Below are 27,271 nucleotides of genomic sequence, written 5' to 3'. Positions count from 1 at the left end.
AAGCCTTTTTCTGAAGTTCCCATCATGGCTCAGCAGTTAACAAACCCAACTAGCATCCATGAAGATGAGGGTTCAATCCCTGGCCTCGCTCAGTGGGTTAAGGATCCAGTGTTGCCATTGAGCTGTGGTGTAGGTGGCAGACACGGCTTGGATCCTGTGTTGCTGTGGCTCTGGTGTAGGCCAGTGGCTATAGCTCCTATTCAACCTCTAGCCTGACCTCTATATGCCACAGGTGCAGCCTGAAAAAGACAAAAAATATATATAAAAATAAAAGCCTTTTCCTAACTAGGACCGCATAATGTTAAAAATAAAAGCAGATGGAGTTCCCATTGTGGCGCAGGGGAAACGAATCCAAATATTAACCATGAGGTTACGGGTTTGATCCCTGGCCTCCCTCAGTGGGTTAAGGATCCAGTGTTGCTATGAGCTGTGGTGTAGGTCAGAGATGTGGCTTGGATCTGGCGGCTACAGCTCCAATTAGACCCCTATCCTGGGAATCTCCATATGCCACAGATGCAGCCCTAAAAAAACAAAAGACATAAATAAATAAATAAATAAATAAATAAAGACACTTGATTTGGCATGTATGTTTACAATATTTGGGTAATTAGTTCAGCTGGCTAAAGCAAATTCTGAGACAAAGATCCCAGACCACAGCCCCACATCTTGGTTGTAAAGCAATAATCATATCATATCATTATAACTATATAAAAGAGGTGCATTGCGACTCAGCATTACTACTGGAGAAATAATTCTAAAAGGGAACTGTTTCATCAGAGATCAGTAGCAATGCATGTCTGTACGATTGTGTGGATATCGTTTAGCACTGAGTAAAAATGATTTTGTAAGAATTATAGTTCTCCCAGAGTAACTCAACAGTAACATAAGACTCTCAAAAACATTAGGAGTGGTTCTTTCATTACAATTAATATAAAAACAAACACTGATATCCAGGTACCTGATATTAGAAAGACTAGAATCCATAAATCCACAAAGCATAAAAATAAAAATGGCTTGGTTATAATAATAAACTACTCTGCCCTAATTTACCTCTTCATACTTGTTATAGTCTCGCCACAGTTGTTCAATGTTGATCATTGGATTAACACAACCTCGTTGATAAACTCTTCGAACAGCTGTTATTCTCTGATTTTCTGCATAAGATCCAACAGCTTCCCTGATATTGGATAAGAAATGCCATCAGTTATATTATAAGTAATCAACTATTGACATGGAAAATCAAAAACTGTAAAAATACTTACACGCCTTTTAAGAAATTGATGTAATCCACCCAAATCTAAGAAATAAAATAAAATGTCAGTAATCTTCCTTAGTAGCTTCAAATGTATTACTGTATGTATTAAAAAGAAATTTAACTCTACCTGATAAGACATAATTTCCATTCCAATTTTATCCAGTGCAAAATCATATGCTTGAGCCATTTTTTCTCTGAAATAAATGTAAAAAACATATTTTTAAAGTAAATGGTACAGTTATTAAAATGCATCTATAACTAAAACATAATCCTAACTTCTGATCATATAATCACATGTAACTCTTTTATATAAAAAATGTAAAGACATCTTTGCAAATACATAAAGTACTTCTTTTGTGTTTAGCGTGTCGATATCATTAATTTATATATTTTGTTTCTTTGACCTTACCGTTTGTGAGCTTATCAAAGATACGGGTAATGTTTTCTTTATATCATTTAACTTGCCAAATCTTACTTATAAGTAGAAGATTCACACATGGAAATATCTGGTTCTATCATTTAGAAGTTAAGCTATCATGGAAACAACTTACATGTTCATTGACAGAGGACTGGATAAAGAAGATGTGGTACATACACACAATGGAATATTACTCAGCCATTAAAAGGAAAGAGATAATAGCATTTGCAGCAATGTGGATGGATCTAGAAACTGTCATGCTAAGTCAGTCAGACAGTGAGACACCAACATCAACTGCTATCGCTTACATGGGGAATCTAAAAAAAGGACACAATGAACTTCTTCACAGAACAAATACTGACTCACAGACTTCCAAAAACGTATGGTTTCCAAAGAAGACAGATTGGGAGATGGTGGGATGTGCTGGGGCTTTGGGATGGAAATGCTATAAAATTTGGTTGTGATGGTCATTGTACAACTATAAATGCAAACTGAATAATAAAAAATGCTATAAAATTTAAAAAAAAGAAGGCAAGTTATGCCTGAAGATCTATTTGCTCTGAGGTAAAACATACAGAGAAAGAACTTCAATGTATGACAATAAATGATAATGAGGAAAATAAAATAAAGACAGAATTCTGGTTACAGAAATAATTTACCTGTTTGTTATACACAAAAATAGCACTTGAGAAGGTACATTATTTAGATTCAGCAAAGATGGTTAGGTGGGGGTAAGTCCTAGTGAGGAGGTCAACTACACAACAATACCATTGTCATAGATGACTTGGAATACTTAGCATATCACATCATAACCTGCCAAGAGTCATGCCATGACAAGTAATTAGATGTTTTTTATTAAGTATGACAACAAGCCTGTCAACAAAGTGATCTGGTGTTGTCAATATACAATGTTTCAATACAGAAGAAGGGCTGGGATGATTCGGTTCTCCAGAGTAAGTCTAATGCCAGCGTTTTTCTTTGAAGTATTTTTTCCGTGGTTTACTGGCTTATCAGAGAACCCTGACTTTTCAAACTTGAAAGCTGCTTCACCCTCTGGAATTAAAAGAAGGTGTGTTTCTATTGTATTGACTGTGCCTGCAGATATCTTGTATTAAGATCCTGATTTAACTTACTTATAACTTGGTAGTTTACCCTTGGTTTCCCGGACATATGAAAGGTAACACTTCCATAAATCAATGTGCAAAACCTTCATAAGGCATCTCTGAAACAGCTGTAAATATAATAAAATATTATCAGAATTCGTAGTTAAATAAATTTCACATGTATATAGTTGAAATGAAACATTAAAGAAATAAATTCATCTCTTTTCATAAATTTATCTTCTCACAAATAAATTGTGACTAACAGTTCCCTGTATTTTGTTTAGATAATCACAATCATTCTCATAATTTTGGTCAGCAGACTAAGTACAATGAACTTATAATCAATCTATTATATAATAATATAATCAATAACCAGATTCAATAATTGTTAACATTTTACTATATTTACCTTACATATTTTAAGCCCTAAATTAAACTTCAGCACAAAATTAAAAGTTTATTTAAGAGAACTCACTTTTTCAACCTTATCATAATTTTTAGCTTTAATCTGCAGAGAAAAAGAAAAATATAGGATTAACATCATTCTTTTTAGAGTATTAAAATACTGAGTGTTTTGATTAATCTTACAAATTCACTTCTACATTTTCCTATTAATTCTGCCTTTCAAAAATAACAAATAATAGAAGTCTGGAACCCAACAGAGATAATACTCATTGCAAATATTCCATACACATAATTGATTCTATATGGATAAATTTTTATACATTCATTGATGTTGGAATTTTGTGAATTTAAAATTTTGTACAACAGTCTCAAGATGAATACAGAAATATAAACAAGGCATACTTGAATATGGCTTTAAGCATCTACTAAAGACAAATTTAAAGCTTTATTTTCCCTGAATAGCTACAATCTGAGTAGAGCAGCAAATAAGATTTGCTAATTTTGACTACACATAAATTTTAATCATTCAGTCAACCTATTATATATTATACTCTAGGCACTGTGGCTACCACAGTGAACAAAGCATACATAGCTTGCCTATATCCTCACAGAGCTGACAATTTACAATTGTACAGGGGGAAGTAAAGGGTGCTATGGGAGCATTTAGGAGATGCATAAAATCCAGACGTGGGAGGTTGTAAAAACTCCTGGAAGCAGTTAAGATGTTAAGAATGAGGCGTTTGGAGTTCCCGTCATGGCTCAGTGGCTAATGAATCCGATTAGCAACCATGGGACTGCGGGTTGGATCCCTGGCCTTGCTCAGTGGGTTAAGGATTAGGCGTTGCTGTGAGCTGTGGTGTAGGTCGCAGACGCAGATTGGATTCCGTGTTGCTGTGGCTCTGGTGTAGGCTGGCAGCTGGCAGCTACAGCTCTGATTAGACCCCTAGCCTGGGGACTTCCATGTGCTGCGGGAGTGGCCCTAGAAAAGACAAAAAAAAAAAAAAAAAGGAGGTGTTAGGACAGAATGGCTATCATCAAAAAGCCTAAGAAAAATAAATGTTGGTGTGGAGAAAGGCACCTCCTTCACTGTTGGTGAGCATATAAACTTGTGTAGCCATTATGGGAAACAGTTTGGAGGTTCCTCAAAAAAAACTAAAAAGTAGTTCATATGATCCAGCAATACCACTCTTGGGCACATATCCCATAAAGACAGAAACTCTAATTCAAAAACAGATACATGTACTATAATGTTCACAGAAGCACTATTTACAGTAACAAAGACATGGAAGAAACCCAAGTGTCTATCCACCATCAGCTGGCTTAAAATGAAACTACATGCCCTTTGATGCCCTTTGTAGCAACATGGATGGACCTAGAGAATATTATACTAAGTGAAGTAAGTCAGACAGGGAAAGACAGATATTTTATGATCTCACTTATATGTGGAAGCTAAAAACTAATACAAATGAATCTATATAAAAAAAGAGACACACAGACATAGAAAACAAACTTATGGCTGGTTACCAAAGGGAAAAGGGTTGGAGGGAGGGATAAATCAGGAGTATGAGATTAACAGATAGGAACTACCATACATAAAATAGATAAACAATAAGAATTTACTGTATAGCACAGGGAATTATATTCAGTATCTTGTATTAACCTATAATGGAAAAGAATCCAAAAATATATATATACATGTAACTGAATCACTTTGGTATACACTTGAAACTAACACAATATTATAAATCAACTACAGTTTAATTAAAAAAAAAAAAGGATGAGGTGTTAGACTGGTAAAGAAAAAGAGGAGTTATTCCAGGTAGGAGAATTGGTATGTGAGAAGACAAAGGTAAATATTAGATTTCCCATTCTTTCAGTATTTTTATCAGATGGTAGGAAGAGTTAGATCATTCAACTGTGATGTATCAGCAAATCTATCAGTCTCATAGGTACATAATTCAACTGGTTAGAGAACTCTTGGCTTGTGGTCCTTTTCTATCAGTTGTACATATATTTTCCCACTGCTTTCTGGGTAAGGTATTGCAAATCAGAACTCTGGTGACAGGCTATTTTTCTTTCGCTGATTACTTGCTCTTTCTCTCCGGAACTTGTAAGATTTCACCCTTGATCTTCAGAGTTCATAAATTTTAACAGGGTTTGCTTAAATATAGGTCTTTGCTCTTTGAGACAGTTTAGTTAAAGTTCTGCAGTCAGATCTCTTGGACCCACTTTCTGACTCTCTACATAACTTTTCTCTTCATCTGAATTAGTGGGGATAACAGTACCTATTTTGTAGGGCTATTGTAAGGACTCAATGAGTTAATAAATTTAAGCCCTTAGAACACTGTCCAGCTGAGTGAGTACTTAGTAATTGACTTTTGTTATCATTAACACAAGTTCTGCCTAGAACTCAGCATGTCCTTTGAAGCTACAGACTCACACCTTTTTCAGCTCGAGATTTTTCATCTTTTAAAAACCATGGCCTCTCTTCAATGTTTCTTTTCTTTTAGAACTTCAATTATACACATTAGGTCTCCTTGTTCCATCCTCAAAATCTGTTGTTTTTACACATTCTTTGCCTTTTTTCTCTAGGTTTAAAAATATTTCTTCCACTAGAGTCTCCATGTTACCATTTTCCTCCATTTGACCTAATTGCTGTAGTTGGTTCAAAAATGGCTTTTAAAAAGTGCATTTAACACTGCACTTTCAATCTCACTGTGTTCCCATTATTTTGTTCAAGTGATTGAACAAAATAGAGCTCCTTCAGCAGCTCTATTTTGTCGGGGGCCTATCCCCACAGTCTATAATCCTTTCTTGTTGCTGGATCCTTAGATATGCAATTATTATTATTTTTTCTATCTATTCCCTGAGCTCCGAGTTGGTAGTCCTCGTGTAGCAGGTGACCTTTTCTAGCACGACAGCTGAGTAGCAGGTGTAGACAGCAAGCTGGCTCTTGGTAGTCTTCTGACAAAAAAACAAAGAGAAATCTTTGCTCAAGAGCAGGGAGGACTAGGCCTGCCAATTCAAGTCCTTTTTGGTTTCCTGGAGGCCAATCTGATGATGTCAACATTCCTCTGGGCAGAAAGGCAGTGGAAGGATGCCAAATATTTCTGAGTTTCTTATTCCTTGTCCTGGACTCTTCATCAGGACTCCTCTATCAGACAGTCATAGAATCTAAGGTTTCCTTATATCCAGCTGCTTGGCTCAGTATAGGTAAATAGGCTGAGTTGAAAGTGGGAGTGAAGTTAGATGAATTCAAGTCACCAGCTTCCCAAATATAGATTACAGATTATACACAGTTCTCACAATTGACCAGAAAAACCAAGTTTACACATTGGGAAAACTGGCAAAGAGTATGAATAGGCAATTCCCAGGAGAGAAAATGTAAAGGGTTAAAAATAATATGGCACCCTTAAAAAAAAAAAAAGGAAAAGTTATGTGAATGTGTATGCTCCTTTTCTCTCTCTCAAAATATCTCATTGGGAGTTCCCATCATGGTGCAGTGGTTAACGAATCCGACTAGGAACCATGAGGTTGCGGGTTTGATCCCCGGCCTTGCTCAGTAGGTTAAGGATCCGGCGTTGCCGTGAGCTGTGGTGTAGGTAGCAGATGCGGCTTGGATCCCGCATTGCTGTGGCTGTGGTGTAGGCCGGTGTCTACAGCTCCAATTCCACCCCTAGCCTGGGAACCTCTATATGACGCAGGAAGCGGCCCTAGAAAAGGCAAAAAGACACACACACACACACACACACAGTATAAATTTCCAAAATGGGAAATACAAATTAAAATAATAGCTATCTTTTTATACAAATCAGTATGGTAGAAGCCTCAGAGGGTATTAACACTACTAAAGTGATGAGAAAAAGTGACTTCATCCATTGCTAGAAGAAACATGAATTGTTATGGCCTTTAAAGAAAGCCACTGGCAAAAGCTACTCAAAGATTACATATCTTTTTCTTTTTTCCCTGTCTTTTCTAGGGCCACACCCACAGCATATGGAGGTTCCCAGGCTAGGAATCTAATGGAGCTGTAGCCGCCAGCCTATGCCAGAGCCACTGTGGGATCCAAGCCACATCTGCAACCTACACCACAGCTCACGGCAATGCCAGATCCTTAACCCACTGAGCAAAGCCAGGGATCGAACCTGCAACTTCACGGTTCCTAGTTGGATTTGTTAACTACTGAGCCACGACGGGAACTCCTACACATCTTTTCTTTTTTTCTTTTTAGAGCCACATCTGCAGCATATCAAGTTACTGGGGGCTAGGGATCAAACTGGAGCTGCAGCCTACACCACAGCCACAGCAACGCTGGGACTAGAGCCATGTCTGTGACCTACATCACAGCTGAAGGCAACGCCAGATACTTCACCTACTCAGAGAAGCCAGGATTCAAACCGACATCCTCATGGGTACTCCTCAGGTTCTTAACCCGCAAAGCCACAACAGGCAACTCCAAAGATTACACATCTTTTAACACAGCAATTCCACTCCTGGGACCTACCCCCACTGAAATAAAAGTACCTGGATATAAAGTTGATTTACAAAGTTATTTACTACACAAACTTTGCAGCATCAAAATCAGTTAACAGGAGGAGTTTCCACTGTGGCTCAGCGGGTTAAGGACCCTACCTTGTCTCTGTAAGGATACAGGTTAGATCCCTGGCCTTGCTCAGGGGGTTAAGGATCCAGCATTGCCACAAGCTGTGGCATAGGTCACAGATGCTTCTCAGTGTGGCTGTGGCTGTGGCTGTGGCGTAGACCGCAGCTGCAGCTCCCATTCAACCCCTGGCCTGGGAACTTCTATGTGCCACAGGTCACAGGGACAGCCATAAAAAATTAAAAAAAAGAAAAGTCAGTTAACAGGAGTTCCCTGGGGGCTCAGCAGGTGAAGGATATGGCATTGTCACTTCTATGGCTCAGGTTACTGCTGTGATGCAGGTTCAATTTTTGGCCTGGGAAGTTCCAAATGCCATGGGCACAGACAAAAAATATCAGTTAACAAAGTAAACATCCACCAACTTGGAAATAGTCTAATAAATTATGATGCCTTCACATCATGGAATTTTAAATGCCCATATAAAACAAATCAGGGCTATAACTAGTAATTAGAGGAATTTTCCCTAAGATTTTATTGAATGAAAAAAGATTAAAATGTGTTTAATATAATTCATTTTTGTAAAACAAATTTAATTATGGTGTTGCAGAGATCTATTGGTGGAGCAAGGAATAGACAAAAAAAAAAAGACTACTTCAGACACACAACTGAATTTATGCATTTTAGTAAAAACTGTCTATATATGCAAGTGTAAAAAATGTAAACAAACAAAAATTTTTTTTTGGCCACACTGACAGCATGTGGAAGTTCCTGGGCCAGGGACTGAACTGTTGTCATAGCAGCAACCAGAGCCACTGCAGTGACAATGCTGGATCCCTAACCATGAGGGAACTCCTTAAGTTTTTATTTTATTTATTTTTTGTCTTTCTGCCATTTCTTGGGCATATGGAGGTTCCCACGCTAGGGGTTGAATTGGAGCTGTAGCCACTGGTCTACACCAGAGCCACAGCAACTTGGGATCTGAGCCGTGTCTGCGACCTACACCACAGCTCACGGCAACGCTGGATCCTTAACCCACGGAGCAAGGCCAGGGATCGAACCTGCAACCTCATGGTTCCTAGTCGGATTCGTTAACCCCTGAGCCACGACGGGAACTCCCCTTAAGTTTTCAAAATAAAGAAAAATTCTCAGATCTTTCTGTCATTAACCAATAGAAAAATGCCTCCATTTAGGGCAGAAGAACTGAATAGAATCTTTTCCAAAGAGGAGATGCAGATGATGACCAACAGGCACATGAAAAGTTGCTCGACATCACTGATAAGGGAAAGACAAATCCAAACCACAATGAGATTTCACCTTACACGTATTAGAATAGCTATTATAAAAAGAATACAAATGGCAAATGTTGGTGAGGATGTGGAGGAAAGGAAACCCTCATATACTATTAGTAGGAATGTAAATTGGTGCAACCACCGTGAAAAACAGTATGGAGGTTTCTCAAATAACTAAAAATAGAACTACCACATGACATACCAATTCCACTCCTGGGTATATAACAAAATAAAAGAAAAGACTAATTCGAAAAGATATATACACCAATGCTCATAGTAGCATTATCTGCAACTGCCAAGATACGGAAGCAACCTAAGTGTCCATCAACAGATGACTGGATAAAGATATGGTAAATATACACAATAGAATACTACTCAGTCATGAAAAATAACAAAATTTTGCCATTTGCAGCAACATAGTCTTGGAGGACATTATGCTAAATGAAATAAGGCAGACAGATGAAGACTAATACCATATGTTGTCATTTATATATGAAACCTAAAAAAATACAACAAACTAGTGAATATAACCAAAAAAAGCAGACTTACAGATATAGAGAACAAACTAGTGGTTACTAGTTGGAAGGGGCAATATAGTCATAGGGGATTAACAGGTACAAACTATTAGGTATAAAATAAGCTACAAGGATATACTGTACAACATGGGGAATATAGCCAATATTTTATAATAATTAAAAATGGAGAATAACCCCAAAGATTGTGAATCACTATATTGTAGATCTGTAACTTACAGCAACTGTACTTCAATAACAATAAATGCCTCTATTAAAGTGCATTATATACATACACACAATTTTGCAAGCCTACTAGAACTTGCCCACATCTTATCATATTGAAAGTAATGTTACATAAGTTGAAATAACAGGGGACTTTATTTACTTATTCATTTATTTATTTGTCTTTTTGCCAGTTCTAGGGCTGTTCCCGTGGCACATGGATGTTCCTAGGCCAGGGGTCTAATTGGAGCTGTAGCCACTAGCCTATACCAGAGCCATTAACAAGGGATCTGAGCCACATCAGTAACCTACACCACAGCTCATGGCAACGCTGGATCCTTAACCCACTGCGCAAGGCCAGAGATCGAACCTGCAACCTCATGGTTCCTAGTCAGATTTGTTAACCACTAGGCTACGACGGGAACTCCAATAACAGGGGATTTTAAAAAATTATCTTCAGTCTTCAGTTCTCTAACTTACAATCAATCATCTGAAGTGTTTGAAGTGTAGATTTCCATTTTTTAACAAGAATTCTGTTCTAATGCAAAAAAAATGTTAAATGGTTGGAAATATACCAAAAAATGAACAATTTACATGTTAGTGTGATGAAATGATTTTTTTAAAGCTAATAATGTGGTTATATTATTTTTGTAATTTAAAAAATCATCACAGGAAAAAATTAAGGATAATTTCAATAGTTTTCCTTTGATATATATACTATTTATTATAACAATGTCATAAAATTGCAAGATTACTTTTTTGACAAATCATTTGAATTGATTAGCTATGACTTTTATCTGGAATATTTTTATATGAAGATCTAAAGAAGCCATAATATTTATTTAACTATACAAAAATAGTTTTTCATAACTGATGTTAAGAACGTTTATCATATTTCATTAAATATTTTATAAAATGTTGGTCTAAGTTCCTATAAAACTAACATTTTTCTTATCAGAGAAATAAACCTCTACATATCAACAGCATTTTAGCTGATTTCCTCAAATTCTTTTTTTCCCCCCTCATAATATAGCTTGGAGGAAAAAAACTCCCACCAAATCCCATAACATCAGAATTTCTTAATGTTAATTTTAAAATCAATTATAAGAATCATTAATAAGTAACTAAAATTAATTCTGAATGGTTCAAAAACATGTGACAAGTGAACACAACTGGCAAGATAGAGGAAAGTAACCATGCAGAACAATCTAAAGAAAAGAGTAAATCCCTAAAGTTTTCATATAATAACCATTTGGGGCAAGTCAATACTTGTGTTTTCAGGAGTCCCCTAGTGGCTCAGTGGGTTAAGGATCTGGTGTTGTCACTGTTTGGCCTGAGTTCAGTCCCTGGCCTAAGAACTTCTGTATGCCTCAGGTGCGGCCAAAAAACAAACAAAAAACCCAGACACTTGTGTTTTACGATATTGCTGATCCACATAGCAGAGGCAGGGCAAGACACCATCTCAAGTGAGTTTAAGTGGCAGTTGCCTAGGATAAATGCGATGAACGACTGAACTAATTGTAAACCCACACTTCTAATTTGTTCTCTACATCCTTTCTACTCAAGCGTAGCACGTGCACATTTGTAGAATTTAGGACAATCAATTTAAATTAAGTCTGAGCTGCAGAAGTTGCCTGATTCTGCTTGTCTTAATACCCAAGCCTGAAATCTGAAGGCCAATGGAATCCTAAAAAATACACCATCTTCCATTAATTTACTCTTTCACTACTCTTTTCTGCTGCTATTCAATCCCTTATACTCTGAGAATTATGTCTTAGAAGAATGTAAGAGGTTTTAACAAATTTGGGAAACACTGAAGATCAAACAACAGATAAAACTGCCAGAGGAGCTGCAGAACCTTTCCACCACCCAGTCCCAATTTTAAAAGTAAAGATATCAGGAAAGGAGTATCTGATAGTAAATCCATTTTTATTTAACAAATAATTGTGTCTATGTGGCAGGCTCTTTTCTAGCTTTAGAGATACAGTGGTGGATTAAACTACATTTTATAATTCTCGGAGTTGTATTTTAGAGAGGGAGTCAGATAAACTAAATAGTTTAGGTTTTGCTAAACTGTACTTCCTTTTTTCCTACAATATATTGTATTATTTTTATGATTTTCCCATTAAAAGTAGTTACAAATGTATGCCTACATACACATACACATATTTGCATTTAACAGTTTGGTCAAAATCCTGTTGTCCCATAAATTTTCAGTTCCTCTAGGCACTTAAAATGTGCAGAGACAACATTTGCTAAATATGCATGGAAAGTATAGACCACTTATAGAGTCTCAGTATGAATGATACTAAAATGTGCTAAACAAAAATATTATTTTCAGTTCTGGATTAAATTTATGTTCATTTTGATTCTTTGTACTAACCAAATTAGGTATTAATTAATTTTACACTTTTCTAAACCAACTAAAAAGTATCTGAAGCATTTTAGGATTTACCAAGTGGATATGAGAATATGGACCTGAACTCTACCAAAGAGTTTATAATCTAGTTAGAAACATAAAATTATTGTAAAAAACATAGGATTAAATTTAAATTATTTTTCATTTGTGCCATGTCTTATAATATAGTTATTTTTCCATGGGAGCAAAAACAAAAAGCATCATGGTAGTCACTGTACAATAAAGTTTACTTTTTGTTAGATATGAGATGATCATAAATAACTCGGGTAGAAATTGTTAGGAGACAAGGTATTAGTTTTCAAATGAGACAGTGGGATTAAAGATGTATATCTGAGTAGCTTGCTTAAAAAATTTTATATATACCACTACGGCATTAAGTATATTCTCTGAAGAGGAGGATTTACAGACAACCAAAGATTAATTTCTCAAAAAATATCCATTATCAGACAGAGAAAAGGAACTCTAAAGAGTACTTGAAATAAGAGAAAAAGGATAAAATCATGTCTGAGAAGTGAAAGGAGTGCATTCTAAGAAAAAGCTGTGGTAAATGGTGGGCTATGCCACAGGTGAAAAGGAAATTTGAGTATAGAAAAGATCAGTGACTCTGATAACAACATGGTTATTGTTCATCCATTATAAATTTAAATTTAAAAGCTGAACGAATTTTCAACAAGTTGAAATCAATGACAAAATACTGCTAATATTAGCAGCATGTATGCAAGCACTACTCTGAGTTTATATGTATTAACTCATTCAATCCTTACAACACTCAAGTACTATTACTATTTACTCCTTAGAGATGAGGAAACTGAGGGACACGAAGGTTTAGTAAGTTGCTGAGATTGTACAACTGAACTGAGCTCTTAGCCGTTATACTCCACTGCTCTTTAGCATGATAGCAAAAATCTGGAAACAAGTGATTAAAGGAAGAATGACTAAATAAATAGTTTTGTCTAAACAATGAAATGAATTATGCATGTATACATAAATCTTTAATAGCAATGATGCATACTTATAATACTGAACAGAAATATGCTCACGATATATTATTTTTAAAAAAATAAGTGGAGTTTTAAAAACAGATACATATCTATCTACTTAGCCTCCCCATCCCATCTCCTCTGTGTCTCTCTAGAGTGCAAGAGAAAAACTCAAGAGAAATGCACACAAAACTGTAAGCCAAAGCTGCTATTACTGGAAGAACAGAATATCTTTCTGTCTCAGTTATTTCGGTGACAGATTTTATTTCTATAACAGTTTCACAGCAGTAGAGTAGGGCTTTTGTTTTTCAGAAGAAAAGAAAATCATAGCTGACTTGGGGCAATAAATTCCTCTTCTAAGAAATTCACTGGTATTTTTCTCTTTATAATCATCTCCATTTTATATTCTTGTGTGTGTGTGTTTCGTCTTTTTAGGGTCACACCCGCAGCAGACGGAGGTTCCCAGGCTAGGAGTCCAATTGGTGCTGTAGCCACTGGCCTACACCACAGCCACAGCAACGAAGGATACGAGGCACATCTGTGACCTACACCACAGCTTGTGGCAACACTGGATCCTTAACCCACTGAGCCAGGGATCAAATTCACATCCTCATGGATGCTACCTGGGTTTGTTAACCACTGAGCCACAACAGGAACTCCCTCCATGTTTTATATACATATATATACATTTTTTTTTTTTTGGCCACGCCTGAGGCACACAAGTTACCAGGCCAGAGATTGAACCTGCGCCACAGCAGCGACCCAACACCCTGCAGTGGCAACGCAGGATCCTTAACCCGCTGTGCCACGAGAATGCCTAAATTCATTTTGAAATGCTCTCCAATTCTCAGCCAAGCCTACAAAGCTAAAAAAGTTATTAAGTAACTGCTAGCAAACTAGGCAAAATTATTTTCAACCAAGACTGTCAAAGGTAAGACTGACCGTAATTTGATTTTGCCCCAATTTAAAGGGCATCTGTCAACAATCCTCACTTGACATTTATAGACTTAGCCTATTTCATTTAATGTCTAAACTCCCTGCTCCCAGTAACGCTTTGTAAACTTCATGCCAAGTCATTATTTTTCAAAAATATCTGCAAATTCTGAGTAAGAAAAAAAGAGCATGACGTTTCACTTTTGAGAAAGTGAGTAATTTGGTCTAAAGTATCAAAAATTACTAGTTAACCTTCATGGATCCATTGGTTTTGCTACTCTAGCCCCACTATAGCAGCTTTCCCATCACTCCAATATTGATATATGACATAAACTTTTTTCTATATGGTAAATTAAAATTGAGAATGAGAAATGTTTACAATCATTTAAGATCTTTGAGCTACTACAAATGAGAACCAAGTTTATAAACATTGACCTCAAAAATGGACTCAATTCCATACTGCACAACTAGGGAAGGGCTCAAAGAGGTATGCTGATTTACTTCTCTCAAAAACCTATCATAAGGTTATTTCTTTCACATCAAGTTATAGTCTCTTCTAACCTGCTACCTTAATTTTCAGCTTTGTGAATTGTTCTCTTAATAAAAACACTTCCAGGCAAATTTTAAAATATTGTTCAAGAGTATAATCTAAGATTATTACATGAACTTTACACAATGCTTAGAAAATATCTCACTCCACTCTCAATTGTGAGTTAATCTCCCATTAGCATAATCACACAACTTCTTAACATCTGGAGAAAATTTTTAGAGTAGAAAACGATTTACTTAAAACTCTAAAATTCTTTCATCTCTCGGCATACTTTTCACTGCACACAAATTGAGAATTACTATTTTAAAAAAATTAACAATTATCATTGGACAAAAGCCTTAATTTTGTCACTCCTCTGATCATTCTAGTTCCATAAATCAAGGTAACTTCCTTCCCATTTTGATAAATTCCATCAGAGTATCAATCCACCTCCTAATTTTCAGTGGCATCAAATGGCACCCTAAGTTTCTCTATCCATTTCCCTGTTACTAATTCTATACAAACTTCCACACTGCTGAACCAGCATTTATAGTGGATACCTAATATGAATAACTCTTTACCTAGATTTTCTTAAAATCATTTTTCAAAAACAAGATAAAGCTTCTAAAATGAAGTGGATATAAATCCAATGGATTACATCTCTCTACTTTTTGAGCAACTTGCCTACTCTTCCAGTGTTTCCCTATCAAAATTGATTCATGAATGATTTAAATCCATTTCCTCATTCTATGAACCTTTCAGGGCATTCCTCAGACTAAAATATTGTTTTTAATCAATGCAGCTATTCAAATGCTCCTAATTTTAGACCAGAAATTATAATTATTCTGAAACTCTGCCTTTGATACTTTTTATCATCTTATCCAAATTAAAATCAACATTTGTATTTTATGATCCAATTCCAGGTTTTGCAACCCTGTACAAATAGTTTATTTCTATATTAATGAAATAATTGAATTTCATGTTCCTTTTAAAAATGTTTATTAAATAATCTCCTAATCATCTTCTTCATCAAAACTGTACATTTATTTAATCCTTTTCTTTCTATTCCTGGGCAAACATTGGCCATTTTTACTGAAATTCTGAAGCAATTAAAAAAATATCATGACCTGGCTCAATTTTTGAAAGATCATGTCATCAATCTTTGAGTGAAATATCAATTCTAAAGGATAAGTCTAGAGAAATTATAAATGTGTAAAGATATTTAAGTGAAATTTGTTAGTTTCTTATAAAACAAAAAACTGGAAACAATATGAATACACAAAAATAAAGGGATGTTAAATAGCATATATCTAAAATGGACTACTCTGGCATATTCAAAAGTGATTCTGCATAATAATTAACACAAAAATACACTATCATGTAAAAAGAAGTATCAAAAACTCACAATTTTATAAATAGCTACATCTAGAAAGGCGAAGTGGTAAAAGACATTGGGAATATGGATGTTTCTTCCCATTATGCTTACATCTTTATAATTTTTCTGCAATAAATCAATTTTACTTTTAATTAAGAAAAATACAGTTTTATTTTCCTTTTTAAACAAGCTTAAGTCCTGCTCTTCCTTTCTCTCTTTCAACTTTCATTTATTTAATACTGTTCATTATGCTTGCCTTTTAAAACTGAACCATTTAATTCCAAAAGTTTTATTCAACCACATATTTAGCTTCAGTGACAATTATCTATGAAAGCCTAATATAATTATATTTTTTAAGTACTTCACGTAGGTATAATTTCACTGACTCATTTGGAAACAAGTCAAAATCCTTTGGGAAAACCCCACAAATGCATGGACTCTTATCAGTATACTTCATAGCACCTTCAATAGTGCCTAACATAACTGCAGACATTCAATAGTTGCTAAATGAATTTGGATAATAATCTATCACTGAATGGCTTATTCAAAGTTAGTTTGTGGAATTAATATTATACTATCTTAAATATCAATGGAAATGTAAAATTTATAACTTTCATAGAAAGCTCATTATAAATTCTATAATTCTTGTTAAAACTGACTATAAAAACCTCACTTCAATAAAAAGGTTTAAAAAATATGAAGGATTATACTGTCAAGACAATCCAGAATAAAATAATTTTACAAAATGGATAGGGACTGATTAAAACTCTAATATGAATTTTGAAAATAGATTTTCACATGGTTGAGATAATTCAATGCAAACACCCAAATCAATTTTATTTTTCATTAATTCTTTTGAATGAAAGAACACTTCCCAAGTAACATTGCTTTAAATATCTACCTAAAAGATGAGAAGTTGGAATTTTGAAAGTGGAGGCTTAAATAAGAAAACTAGCTAACAAATTATCTTCATGAAAGGCAAAGAAAAATTCAGGTAAAAATAGTAAATTCCAGAAGAATCAATATGCTTGAGACATGATCCTTCTTCCTATGTCAGACATACTCCAAAACTGAAAATTTGGCTTTATTTTACTGGGCTCTTACTTTGAAATGTCAGGAACTATCTCCAAAATGTTTAGTAAATAATCTGATACTTAAATTAAAAAATTTTTTTCCTTACTTTAATTCCTAAATGCATTTCTCCAAACAAGTCCATATTTAAAGCCTTATCAGGAGTTCCCATCGTGGCCCAGTGGTTAATGAACCTGACTAGCATCCATGAGGACTCGGGTTTGATCCCTGGGCTCACTCAGTGGGCTAAGGATCTGGCGTTGCTGTGAAGAGTGGTGTAGATTGCAGACACGGTTCAGATCCCGCGTTCCTGTTGCTGTGGCTGTGGCTTAGGCCGGCATCTACAGTTCCAATTGGACACCTAGCCTGGGTACCTCCATATGCTGCAATGCAGCCCTAAAAACCAAAAAAAAAAAAAAAAAAGGGCATGCATTGGAAGTTCCCTTGTGGTACAGTGGGTTAACCAGTGTTGTTGCAACTGTTGTCTGGATTTGATCCCTGGCCCAAGAACTTCTACATGCTGTGTGTGGGTGCAGCCAACAACAACAAAAAAGAACAGTTTTCTCTGGAACTTATTCTACATTTTATCTCCTCCAAATACACACTTCCTAAGTGATACAACCTATAGTAAAGAATTAAGCTGAAATTCCATGTGGAATACTGCCATTAAGGTTTTAATAAGAAATAAAGATTATACTGGAATTCCCTCTCTGGGCTATGACAGAAATGTAAAGAAAGCTGAAGGGGAAAAAACCTGAATAGCAAGCTCTGGATCAAGATAATGTTACTTTAGACTGTAAATGAACTCTGACAAAAGCCTTCTGTAATCTAATAACACATGGCCATTCTTTCTAATGGATCCTAAAATACAAGTCTAATCTTGTCCAGACTTTATGTAACAAGTTAGTGGAGATGTCAGATCATCAAAAGCTGTGACATGTAAAAAATAGGAAAATAAAAAATTCCCTAATGCCATTTCTCAAAGATGCTGAGCTCCTAATATCCCTTTCCCAGCCACTCCCTAAACCCTAAAGTAAGTACAGAGGGCAGGGACAAGGCCATTGTTTTATCCTCCTCCCCCAATTTCCTCATCATTGCACAATATGTACACAATCTAGAATGAACTTTCAAATTGTGACAGTGGAGATACATTGTGGGACAGGAGGGCACGCATGGTGAAAAACCAGATTTTGTGAAGTGTTTATCTTACCACAAGAGAAAGCTAGTTTTAAAATATTTAATGTTAAATAAGCAGTACAAATATAATCCTTACACATACAACTCACTTCAAAGGAGCTCTATGATTCTAAAAAAGATGGCTTCATGATTTTCATACCTAATTTTCTTTTATTTGGCCGCCCTTGAGGCATGTGGAAGCTCCCATGCCAGGAATTGAACCCCCACGAGAGCAGCAACCCAAGCTGATATAGTGACACTGCTGAAACTTTAACCCAGTGTGCCACAAGAGAACTTCATGCCTAGGATTTTCAGAGATCTTATTGAATAGCTCAAGAAAATCTGTACTGTAAATCAAGATTTTCCTTCAAAAATACTTTATACACAAATCAATCTAAGGGAAAAAAATATATAACTAGCAACAGAAACACACATTTATAAAATCTACTTAAAGCTATTATCATTACCTATGGGAATTCAAGGCTCTTCATGTCTTGCTAATACTATGTTGTAAGGGTATAAAACGTTCAAGGCATGTATTAGAAAAATAATTTCCAAGTGTAAGATTTAAATGAGAAATTATAGATTTGATCAACTAAATGAAAATACAAAACATGCATTTGAAAGAAAATTATTTAAAGCAAGTCATGAACACTGAAATAATGAATGAAAATACTGGTGTTTCACCTCAAAGCATATTTATCATTCCTTCCAACCTGACATTGAGAAAAACATCAGCACTAAATGTAACATACTATTTAAATGTTATGGCAAAATTACTTGAATTTATAACAAATTATGCTCAAGTTTTATATAAGTCCCCTAATGTATAATATTCCTGCAAGTAAGAAAAACAGAAAAGTGGAACAAGGATATAAAGTCTCAGAGAAAGAAACACAAAGGTCTTTAAATTTATGAACATAGGTTCAATCTCATATATAAATGAAAATCAAAGCCACACTGAGATTGTAATTGTTTGCCTATGAATTCCAGCAAAAATTTAAAAGTACAATAACATCACATTAAGAAGGTGCAAGAAGTGAACTTTTAGGATTATTAACGGGATTTCAAATTATAACCTCTGTGGAAGGCAATCTGGACACGGGAAAAATAAAATCCCTCATATTCTTTGATCCAGCAATTCCTCATCTAGGAATAATCTATACATATATTTACACAGATAAATACAGATATATTTTATATATTTAGATACATTTACACAGATGGAAAAGACGTGTACACAAATATTCAATGCAAAAGCATAAAAATATGTACTTAAAAACGTTATTTAATACAAAACCTTTTAGGGCTTCTCTCATGTTTTAATACCTTTCTGTACTTCACCATCAATTCTCAAAATAAAGGAAACAGAGTATGTACTTTGAATACAGAAACCAGATGCATAATATTGTTAAACTATTTAACTCACATTTTTTCCTTTTTAGGGCCACACCTGCAGCATATGGAAGTTGCCAGGGTAGGGGTAGAATAGGAGCTGCATGTGCTGGCCTACACAACAGCCACAGCAATGCTGGATCCGAGTACATCTGTGACCCATACCACAGCATGCTGCAATGCTGGATCAATTCTTAATCCACTGAGCAAAGGCAGGGAATGAACCCTCATCCTCATGGACACTAGCCAGGTTATTAACCCACTCAGCTACAATGGGAACTCCACAATATCTTTTAAGGCAAGGAATTTTTGCAACTTCTAAATACCTATTAGAATTTAAACACTTTTTAAAAAAGGAAATAGTCAACCTTAACACAAAACTGACTAAAAAAAAAAAAGTACAGAGTACTACCATAAAAATATAAGGAGCTCCCACTGTGGCTCAGCAGTAATGAACTCGACTAGTATCCTTGAGGACTCGGGTTTGATCTCTGGCATCACTCAGTGGGTTAAGGATCTGGCGTTGCCACAAGCTGTGGTTTAAGTCAAAGATATGGCTTTGATCCCGAGTTGCTGGGGCTGTGGCTGTGGCTGGCAGCTACAGCTGCAATTCAACGCCTAGCCTGGGAACGTCCATATGCTGTCAGTGCAGCCTGAAAAAAGACCAAATATATATATAGAGAGAGAGAGAGAGGGAGAGAGAGAGAAATAATCTTCAAACCAAAAAATGGATTCTAACTAATAGAACAAAACATTGGTGTCACTCGAAGTATTTTACAAAGTTTAACAATAAGATTCATGAAGTGATACAGATGGGTAAAAACGTGGGTCAACATTTACTTTAACAAACTGTTGAATGCCACGAACTTTTTAAACTTCTGGCACTAAACCCATCAAATAAGATTTATCAAATTTATTTACAAATTAAAAAATATGAATTATAATTCTAATGCAAATCCTTTCATTTAAGAACTTTCATTAGTACAGAGTGACTGATGAAAACTTAAGAAAAAAATTAAGAGTAATCTGATGGATACTAAGAATATTCTTTAAACATATATCTATAATTTCGTTTAGTTTGAGGAAGTTACATACTATAATGGGAAATGTCAAAAAATATGTATATAACTGATGATGTTATTTTATTAACCTTGCCTAGAATGTCTTTTTTCACTCCCACAAAGATTGTTCTCCTGGGTATAGAACTTTAACAGGCATATTTTGTAATTACAAAAATAAAAGTAGAACTACCATATGATCCAGCAAGTCCACTTCTGGGTATTTATCTGAAGAAAAAAAAAACAGTGGCTAAAAACAATACATATAGCCTCCTGTTCACTGCAGCATGGCTTACAAGGATAGGGAAGTCACCCAAGCGTCACCCATAGATATACTGATAAAGAAATTGTGGTGGGTGGGTGTGTGTGCAAGCATACACAAACAAAATGGAATATTCAGCCATTAAAAAAGAAATCTTGCCACTTGCAAAAACATGGATGGACTTATGCTAAGTGAAATAAATCTGACAGAGAAAGACAAATACCAAATCATCTCATTTATATGTAAACTCTATTCACCACCACCACCACCACCAGGCTCATAGATAAAGAGAAAAGAGGTAGAAGGATATCAGAGGGGGTAGGCAAAATGTGAGAAGGGAGTCAAGAGGTATAAACTTCCAGTTACAAAATAAATGTCATGGGGGATGTGATGTACAGCATGAAAAGTACAGTTAATAACTGTATTGTAAATTGGAAGTTGCTAAGAAAGACAATCTTAAAAGTTCTCATCACCAGAAGAATTCTGTCACCACGTACAGTGATGAATGTTAATTAGACTTACTGTGATGCTTATTTTGCAATATATACAAATACCAAACCATTACACTGTATACTAATATAATGCTGTATATTAATTATACTTCATTAAAAAAAATCTAAAATGTCATTGGTATGTAATGTACAACACGGCGACTACAGTTAATACTGAAATGTATGAGTATTTGAAAGTTGCTGAGTATAAATCTTAAAAGTTCTCATCACAAGAAAACCAAAAAAGAGGCAATTCCATTGTCTTTTGGCTTCCACTGTTGCTGTTAAGCTGTCAATATAACTGTCCTTCCTTTGAAGGCCTTTTTGTTTCCAGTCGCTTCTGTGATCATTGGTATTTTTGGGTGTTTTTGCTGTAGTTGTTCTCTGTAGTTTCATGTCTACGTGGGGAGTCTTCTTTTTTTTAAAAAAAACTTGTTTGGGATTCATTAAGCATCCTGAATCTGATTTCTTTAATCACCCTGAAAACGTTTAATTATCTCTTCAAATTATCCTTCTGTCCAATCTCTCCACTTCAGGAACTTCAGTTACACACGTTTTCACTCATCCTTTGTGGCATTAATCCTTTCATATTTCTGTAACATTATTTCTTTAAACTCCAATCTGGATTTCTTCAATTCTCTCTTCACCTGTGTCTAATCCACTATTAAACTAATTCCACCTTAATTCTAGTTTTTGAAGATGTTTCTGCTGTGTGTGGTTTCTTTACATGGTTACTTTTTAACAAGTGAATTCCTTTTCCTTGGAAAAATATTCATGGATATTCTTTTGTGCCTTAAGATGAAGGTGCACTCTTCCAGGAAAAGTCTGAGTAAGATTATCAGGAACCTATAGCACAATTCAGGTTGAGTCCACCTTACATTCATGGTTCAAAAGATTTTGAACCCCCAAGTGACCAAATCCATGCAAGGGTCATGCAAGTCCATCTCAGGACTTCCCCATTCTGCTCTGCTCAGTATTACAGTAACTTTCTTCAGTCTCCTGAGGTTAATAAGGTAGCAGAGACTAACTTCTGGTTCACTGTCATTCTGCGTATTACCTGCACAGTTTTAGAGGAAAAGGATGTCCTGTCAGGCAAGCTTTGGCCTTTGACTTTTGCTGTATTAAGTCCGTAGAAGACTTCAAAACTGAAACCTCAAACTCTCACTTTAGCAAAAGCTCTCAGGGTAAAAACAGTTCAGGGACTCTACTTATCCCCCAGTATTCCTATTTTTGTTTGTGTGTGTGTATGTGTGTGTGTGTGTGTGTTTTCTAATTAGGTCTTGGCCTAGTAATTCTTTACTATCCTCTCAGTTCTTCAAGATATTTTAAAAAATTCCACCCAGCAGCCTTTGTTTTCAGTGAGAGCACTTAACTGAGTAACGGAGTTCACTGTATTACCTAAATCTTCCTCAATATATTTTATTATTATCTAGATTCAAAAAGATTAGGAATAAAATTTGTATGTAAACTATCTTGAAAAACAAAGTTTTAAAATCAATTTTCTCTGAAGCACTGAATTCCAAAGGTTAAAAAGTTATAGAATTCGATTAAACCAAATATATTTCATTTAATGTATTAGAGAGTCTCCAAGTAAGTAATCCAGTTCTCCAAAACACTTTACAACAGCAATTTGAGTTTACTTTTAATGTTTGCTATGCCTAAGTAAGTGAAGTTTGGATAAAAGTTACAAAAAGTAAAATGGTAAATAATATTTAACACAGAATTCTACTTTTTTTTTTGTCTTTTTGCCATTTCTTGGGCCGCTCCCACGGCATATGGCGTTTCCTAGGCTAGGGGTCTAATCGGAGCTGTAGCTGCCAGCCTATGCCAGAGACACAGCAACGCAGGATCCGAGCCGCGTCTGCAACCTACACCACAGCTCACGGCAACGCCGGATCGTTAACCCACTGAGCAAGGGCAGGGATCGAACCCACAACCTCATGGTTCCTAGTCAGATTCGTTTACCACTGCGCCACGACGGGAACTCCAGAATTCTACTATTTTTAAAGACAAAAGCTGAAGTGATTCATCTTTTATATTTGTTTTTAAAAATAAATCTAAAGTTTATAAATTAAAACAGGAACTTTATATATATATTTATTTCTAAATACCATATCTTAATGAACCTCTGCTCAATCAGGTTTTGGCATTGTGCACACATATACATTAGTCAAAGCTATGAAAACAGATGGGGAAGAATTAGAATGTTTATACTTTACTAATTTGACAAACCTGTGAAACATGATAAATCGACTTGTGAAAACTCGTTTTTATATCAAACATGCACACACAAATGTCTCAGAAATTTTACTTCAATATGTACACCTAAAACTTTCTTGTAACCAGTCAAGCATTTATTTTCTGTATTAGGTTTTAAAGTTTTATCTGAAAGCATTTCAGAATTACAAGTAAGCAATTTTTTTTTTTAACGTACTTCCAAATGCTAGGTAACTTAGTACTGCCCATTTGGTAACTCTTTAAAATTGGGTAATACTTTAAAAACCCTTCATGTTGTACATCATGATGGAATAATTCTAAATGTCTAAGACCTTATTCTAAAACACTTAAAAAACTGAGGGTATTAGACAATTCAAAAGGATACTTTGTATTTTTAGAAAAATTATAAAGACATTTTAAAACCTTATGTTAGCAGTAACAATATTGGCCCTCTTAATTTGGTGAAAAACAATACTCTTATAAATTGCTATCATACTCCAATTCTTAGAAATTAAAATTCAAGTTGTAAAATAATATGATGAACCCAATTTGAATTTCCCACTGTGGATTTTTCACTCAACAAACATTTAGAGTGCCAAGCACTGTTCTAGATTCTGAAACATATCAATGTACAAAGTAAACTGTTCAGTATATTAGGAGATAAGCACTATAGCTGAAAAAAATAATGGAAAGGATGAGTTTGAGGTGTTGGGAATGGGGACTGCAATTTAAAATACGGTGGCCATAGCATCTCACTGAGAAGATAACATTTTTGCAAAAATTTGAAGAAAGCAAAGGATTTTGTTAAGCAGCTATCTGGATAGATATCTTTAGAGCAGATAAAATAGCTACTGTAAAGAATAGCCTTGAGGTAGGAATATATCTAGAGTGTGTAAGTAGGCCAGAATCACTGAGGAAGAGATTTTACTATGTGAATTATCTATTATACAAATATCAAGCACAAAATTTTATACTTTTCTCAATTATTTAATCAACCTATCTGAATTTATGATTAATAACTGATTCTTAAATATATAAAGATGTTAAGACTTCACAGTTACAAATTCATTAAAAACACACCATTTTGTTTTTGGATGCACATATGGTATGCACAAGTTCCAGGGACAGGAATCAAACCTGAGCCATTGCAGTGACAATGCTCAATCCTTAGCCCACTGAGCAGCCAGAGAACTCCAAATGCATCATTAAAGCAAACAAACAAACAAACAAAAACTATATCCAATTTCTACTTGAGAAAGAACCCTAGTGATTCTAATGGTTTTTGCAAATTCCAAAAGTAGCCAAGCCCAATCAAGAAACAGAACTCAATAATTCAGTGATCAAAGTTCCATTATAATTCTCAACTACATAACTGCTATAAAAAATGTATTTCATGTAATACAAATGTCTAAAATATGCAGTATTATCATTACTACATCAAAACAATTCTTAGTATTTCCTTCCTCAATAATTTAACAAACTGCCATAGATAATCTACCTTCCCTAATAGATCCCTGGACTTTATAAATATTTGAAAAGAAAATTTAGAAAATGAGGAGTTCCTGTAGTGGCTCAGTGGTTAACGAACCTGACTGGCATCCATGAAGACACAGGTTCAATCCCTGGCCTTGCTCAGTGGGTTAAGGATCCGGCGTTGCCATAAACCGTGGTATAGATTGCAGACTCAGCTTGGATCCCGCATTGCTGTGGCCCTGGCATAGGCTGGTGGCTACATCTGATTGGACCCCTAGCCTGGGAACCTCCATATGCTGCACGGGGAGCCCTAAAAAGAAAGACAAAAAAAAAAAAATTTAGAAAATGACACAAATTTACCAAGTTTTTGTCAAAGAAGTTTGAAACCCAGATCTTATGCTTTCATTAAATTTCAGCTAGTCTTTTTCAAGTATTCCAAAACATTCACAAGGTAACAGAACATTAGCTCTAGGGTTTTATTCAAAGCCAAGTTTCAATCTTCAATATAAGAATCAGTTAAAGTATCCTGCATTTTTTCATTAGCAAAATTCATGTAACAGGTGACTGATAAGTCTTTTTCTTGCAAAACTCAATCTGGAAACTATGTTATTGGATCAACTAGACATACTGCCAATGTGATATCCTAGGAGTGGCATTTAGTAAAAAAGAAAAAAAAGAAAAGAAAATTTTACTCATGGCAGAAATTTTTCTAGGAACCAAATTGTTCAAAGAAACTACTCAAGTTTTACCTACTACAAGAAAGTAACTAATTTTCTCCCATTGAAAAGGCTTTTTCCCTGCCCCCAAATGAATACTCTGGTCAACTGTCACATTTTCCTCAAACTATACTTAGACTATTATAGAGAAGTAAAGGTCTCATAGCTGAACTCTATTACTTCCTTAATACTCAAATACAAAGTAAAAAATTAGTGAAACCAAGAGAATTTTTAATCAACATGCAATTTTCTCTGAAAATTGAAAAGGAACCATCCACTCAGTTCTAAATTTATGTAGGCATTAGAGTTTAAAAGAAAAAAAGACCCAAACTTACAATATTTCAACTTAAAAGTTTTCCTAAAGCAAAGTCACATTCACATTATTTTAGCTACAGTGAAAGTTCAGATGTTTGTACTTTTCGGCCAGGTCTCTTTCTTAGCTGCAATTCTAGATTAACTACTGAGCTATGTTTAGTTTCATGAAATAATCACATCATTTATTTTTAAAATATTAGGAAGGACTAGAAGCAAAATTCAACTTAAAAACTATCAAATTGTTTCAACTCCTCAAATAGAGTATCTAAGTTCTCCCATTTGTTGAGACCTCAACACTAGTGCTTCTCTTTGTCAGGGATTCTGTGATTAATTTCAGACTTCCATTTAGTTTTATTCCTCTAGAGGATTTCCTTGACCCACCCTCACACTTTCCCCATGTTTTCTCTATTAAAGCACCTATCACCCAGTATTATAATTGTCTCCTACCCCAAACTGTAAATTTGTTCACTAAGGTGTCCATAGCCTCCAAATGTCTGGCATGTATTGACTCAATAGTTACTTGAAAATATCTCCCATCTTCCCCTGATTAATATAAAGTAAAAGCAAGAACTGGACAGAGGAGTTCCTGTTGTGGTTCAGTGGTAATGAACTCAACTAGTATCCATGAGGATGCAGGTTCCATCCCTGGCCTTGCTCAGTGGATTAAGACTCCAGCCTTGTAGGTCACAGATGAGGCTTGGATCCCATGTTACTGTGGCCGTGGCACAGGTCAGCAGCTACAGCTCCAATTCAACCCCTAGCCTGGGAACTTCTATATGCTGTGAGTGTGTCCCTAAAAAGCAAAAAACAAAAACAAAAACAAAAGGAACTCAAAAGATAGTTTCATTTACCTTTCTGCCCACAGCCAGATAAAAATCTATAGAAATATACAGTAAATATACAGATGGTGTGGAGTATGAAAATGTATAATGCTGTGGGCAGTTTTATCTGAATATAATCCAGGCAAATATATCAATAGGCATCTCTAAGTCTTTGTTCTGCCTACTGTTTTAGGATACTTTAAGGACTCTATGTGTAAAATTACTTGCCAAAA

The 27,271-nt window shown here is 35.2% G+C and overlaps 1 protein-coding gene across 1 annotated transcript in view; it reads right to left on the bottom strand.

Annotated features, from left to right (window-relative positions):
* CSTF3 (cleavage stimulation factor subunit 3) overlaps positions 1-27,271 on the bottom strand; it is an 81,685-nt gene that overhangs the window by 20,110 nt on the left and 34,304 nt on the right. Inside the window, exons 4-8 of the mRNA XM_047776044.1 lie at positions 3,252-3,284; positions 2,807-2,904; positions 1,383-1,449; positions 1,263-1,297; positions 1,051-1,177 (exon numbers count right to left, since the gene is read on the bottom strand). Of these exons, the coding sequence (XP_047632000.1) occupies positions 1,051-1,177; positions 1,263-1,297; positions 1,383-1,449; positions 2,807-2,904; positions 3,252-3,284 (360 nt within the window). The remainder of the gene's footprint in view (positions 1-1,050; positions 1,178-1,262; positions 1,298-1,382; positions 1,450-2,806; positions 2,905-3,251; positions 3,285-27,271) is intronic.

Source organism: Phacochoerus africanus, chromosome 4 (genome assembly GCF_016906955.1).
Source record: "Phacochoerus africanus isolate WHEZ1 chromosome 4, ROS_Pafr_v1, whole genome shotgun sequence".
NCBI lineage: Eukaryota > Metazoa > Chordata > Mammalia > Artiodactyla > Suidae > Phacochoerus > Phacochoerus africanus.
This window is presented reverse-complemented; position numbering and strand designations above follow the sequence as displayed.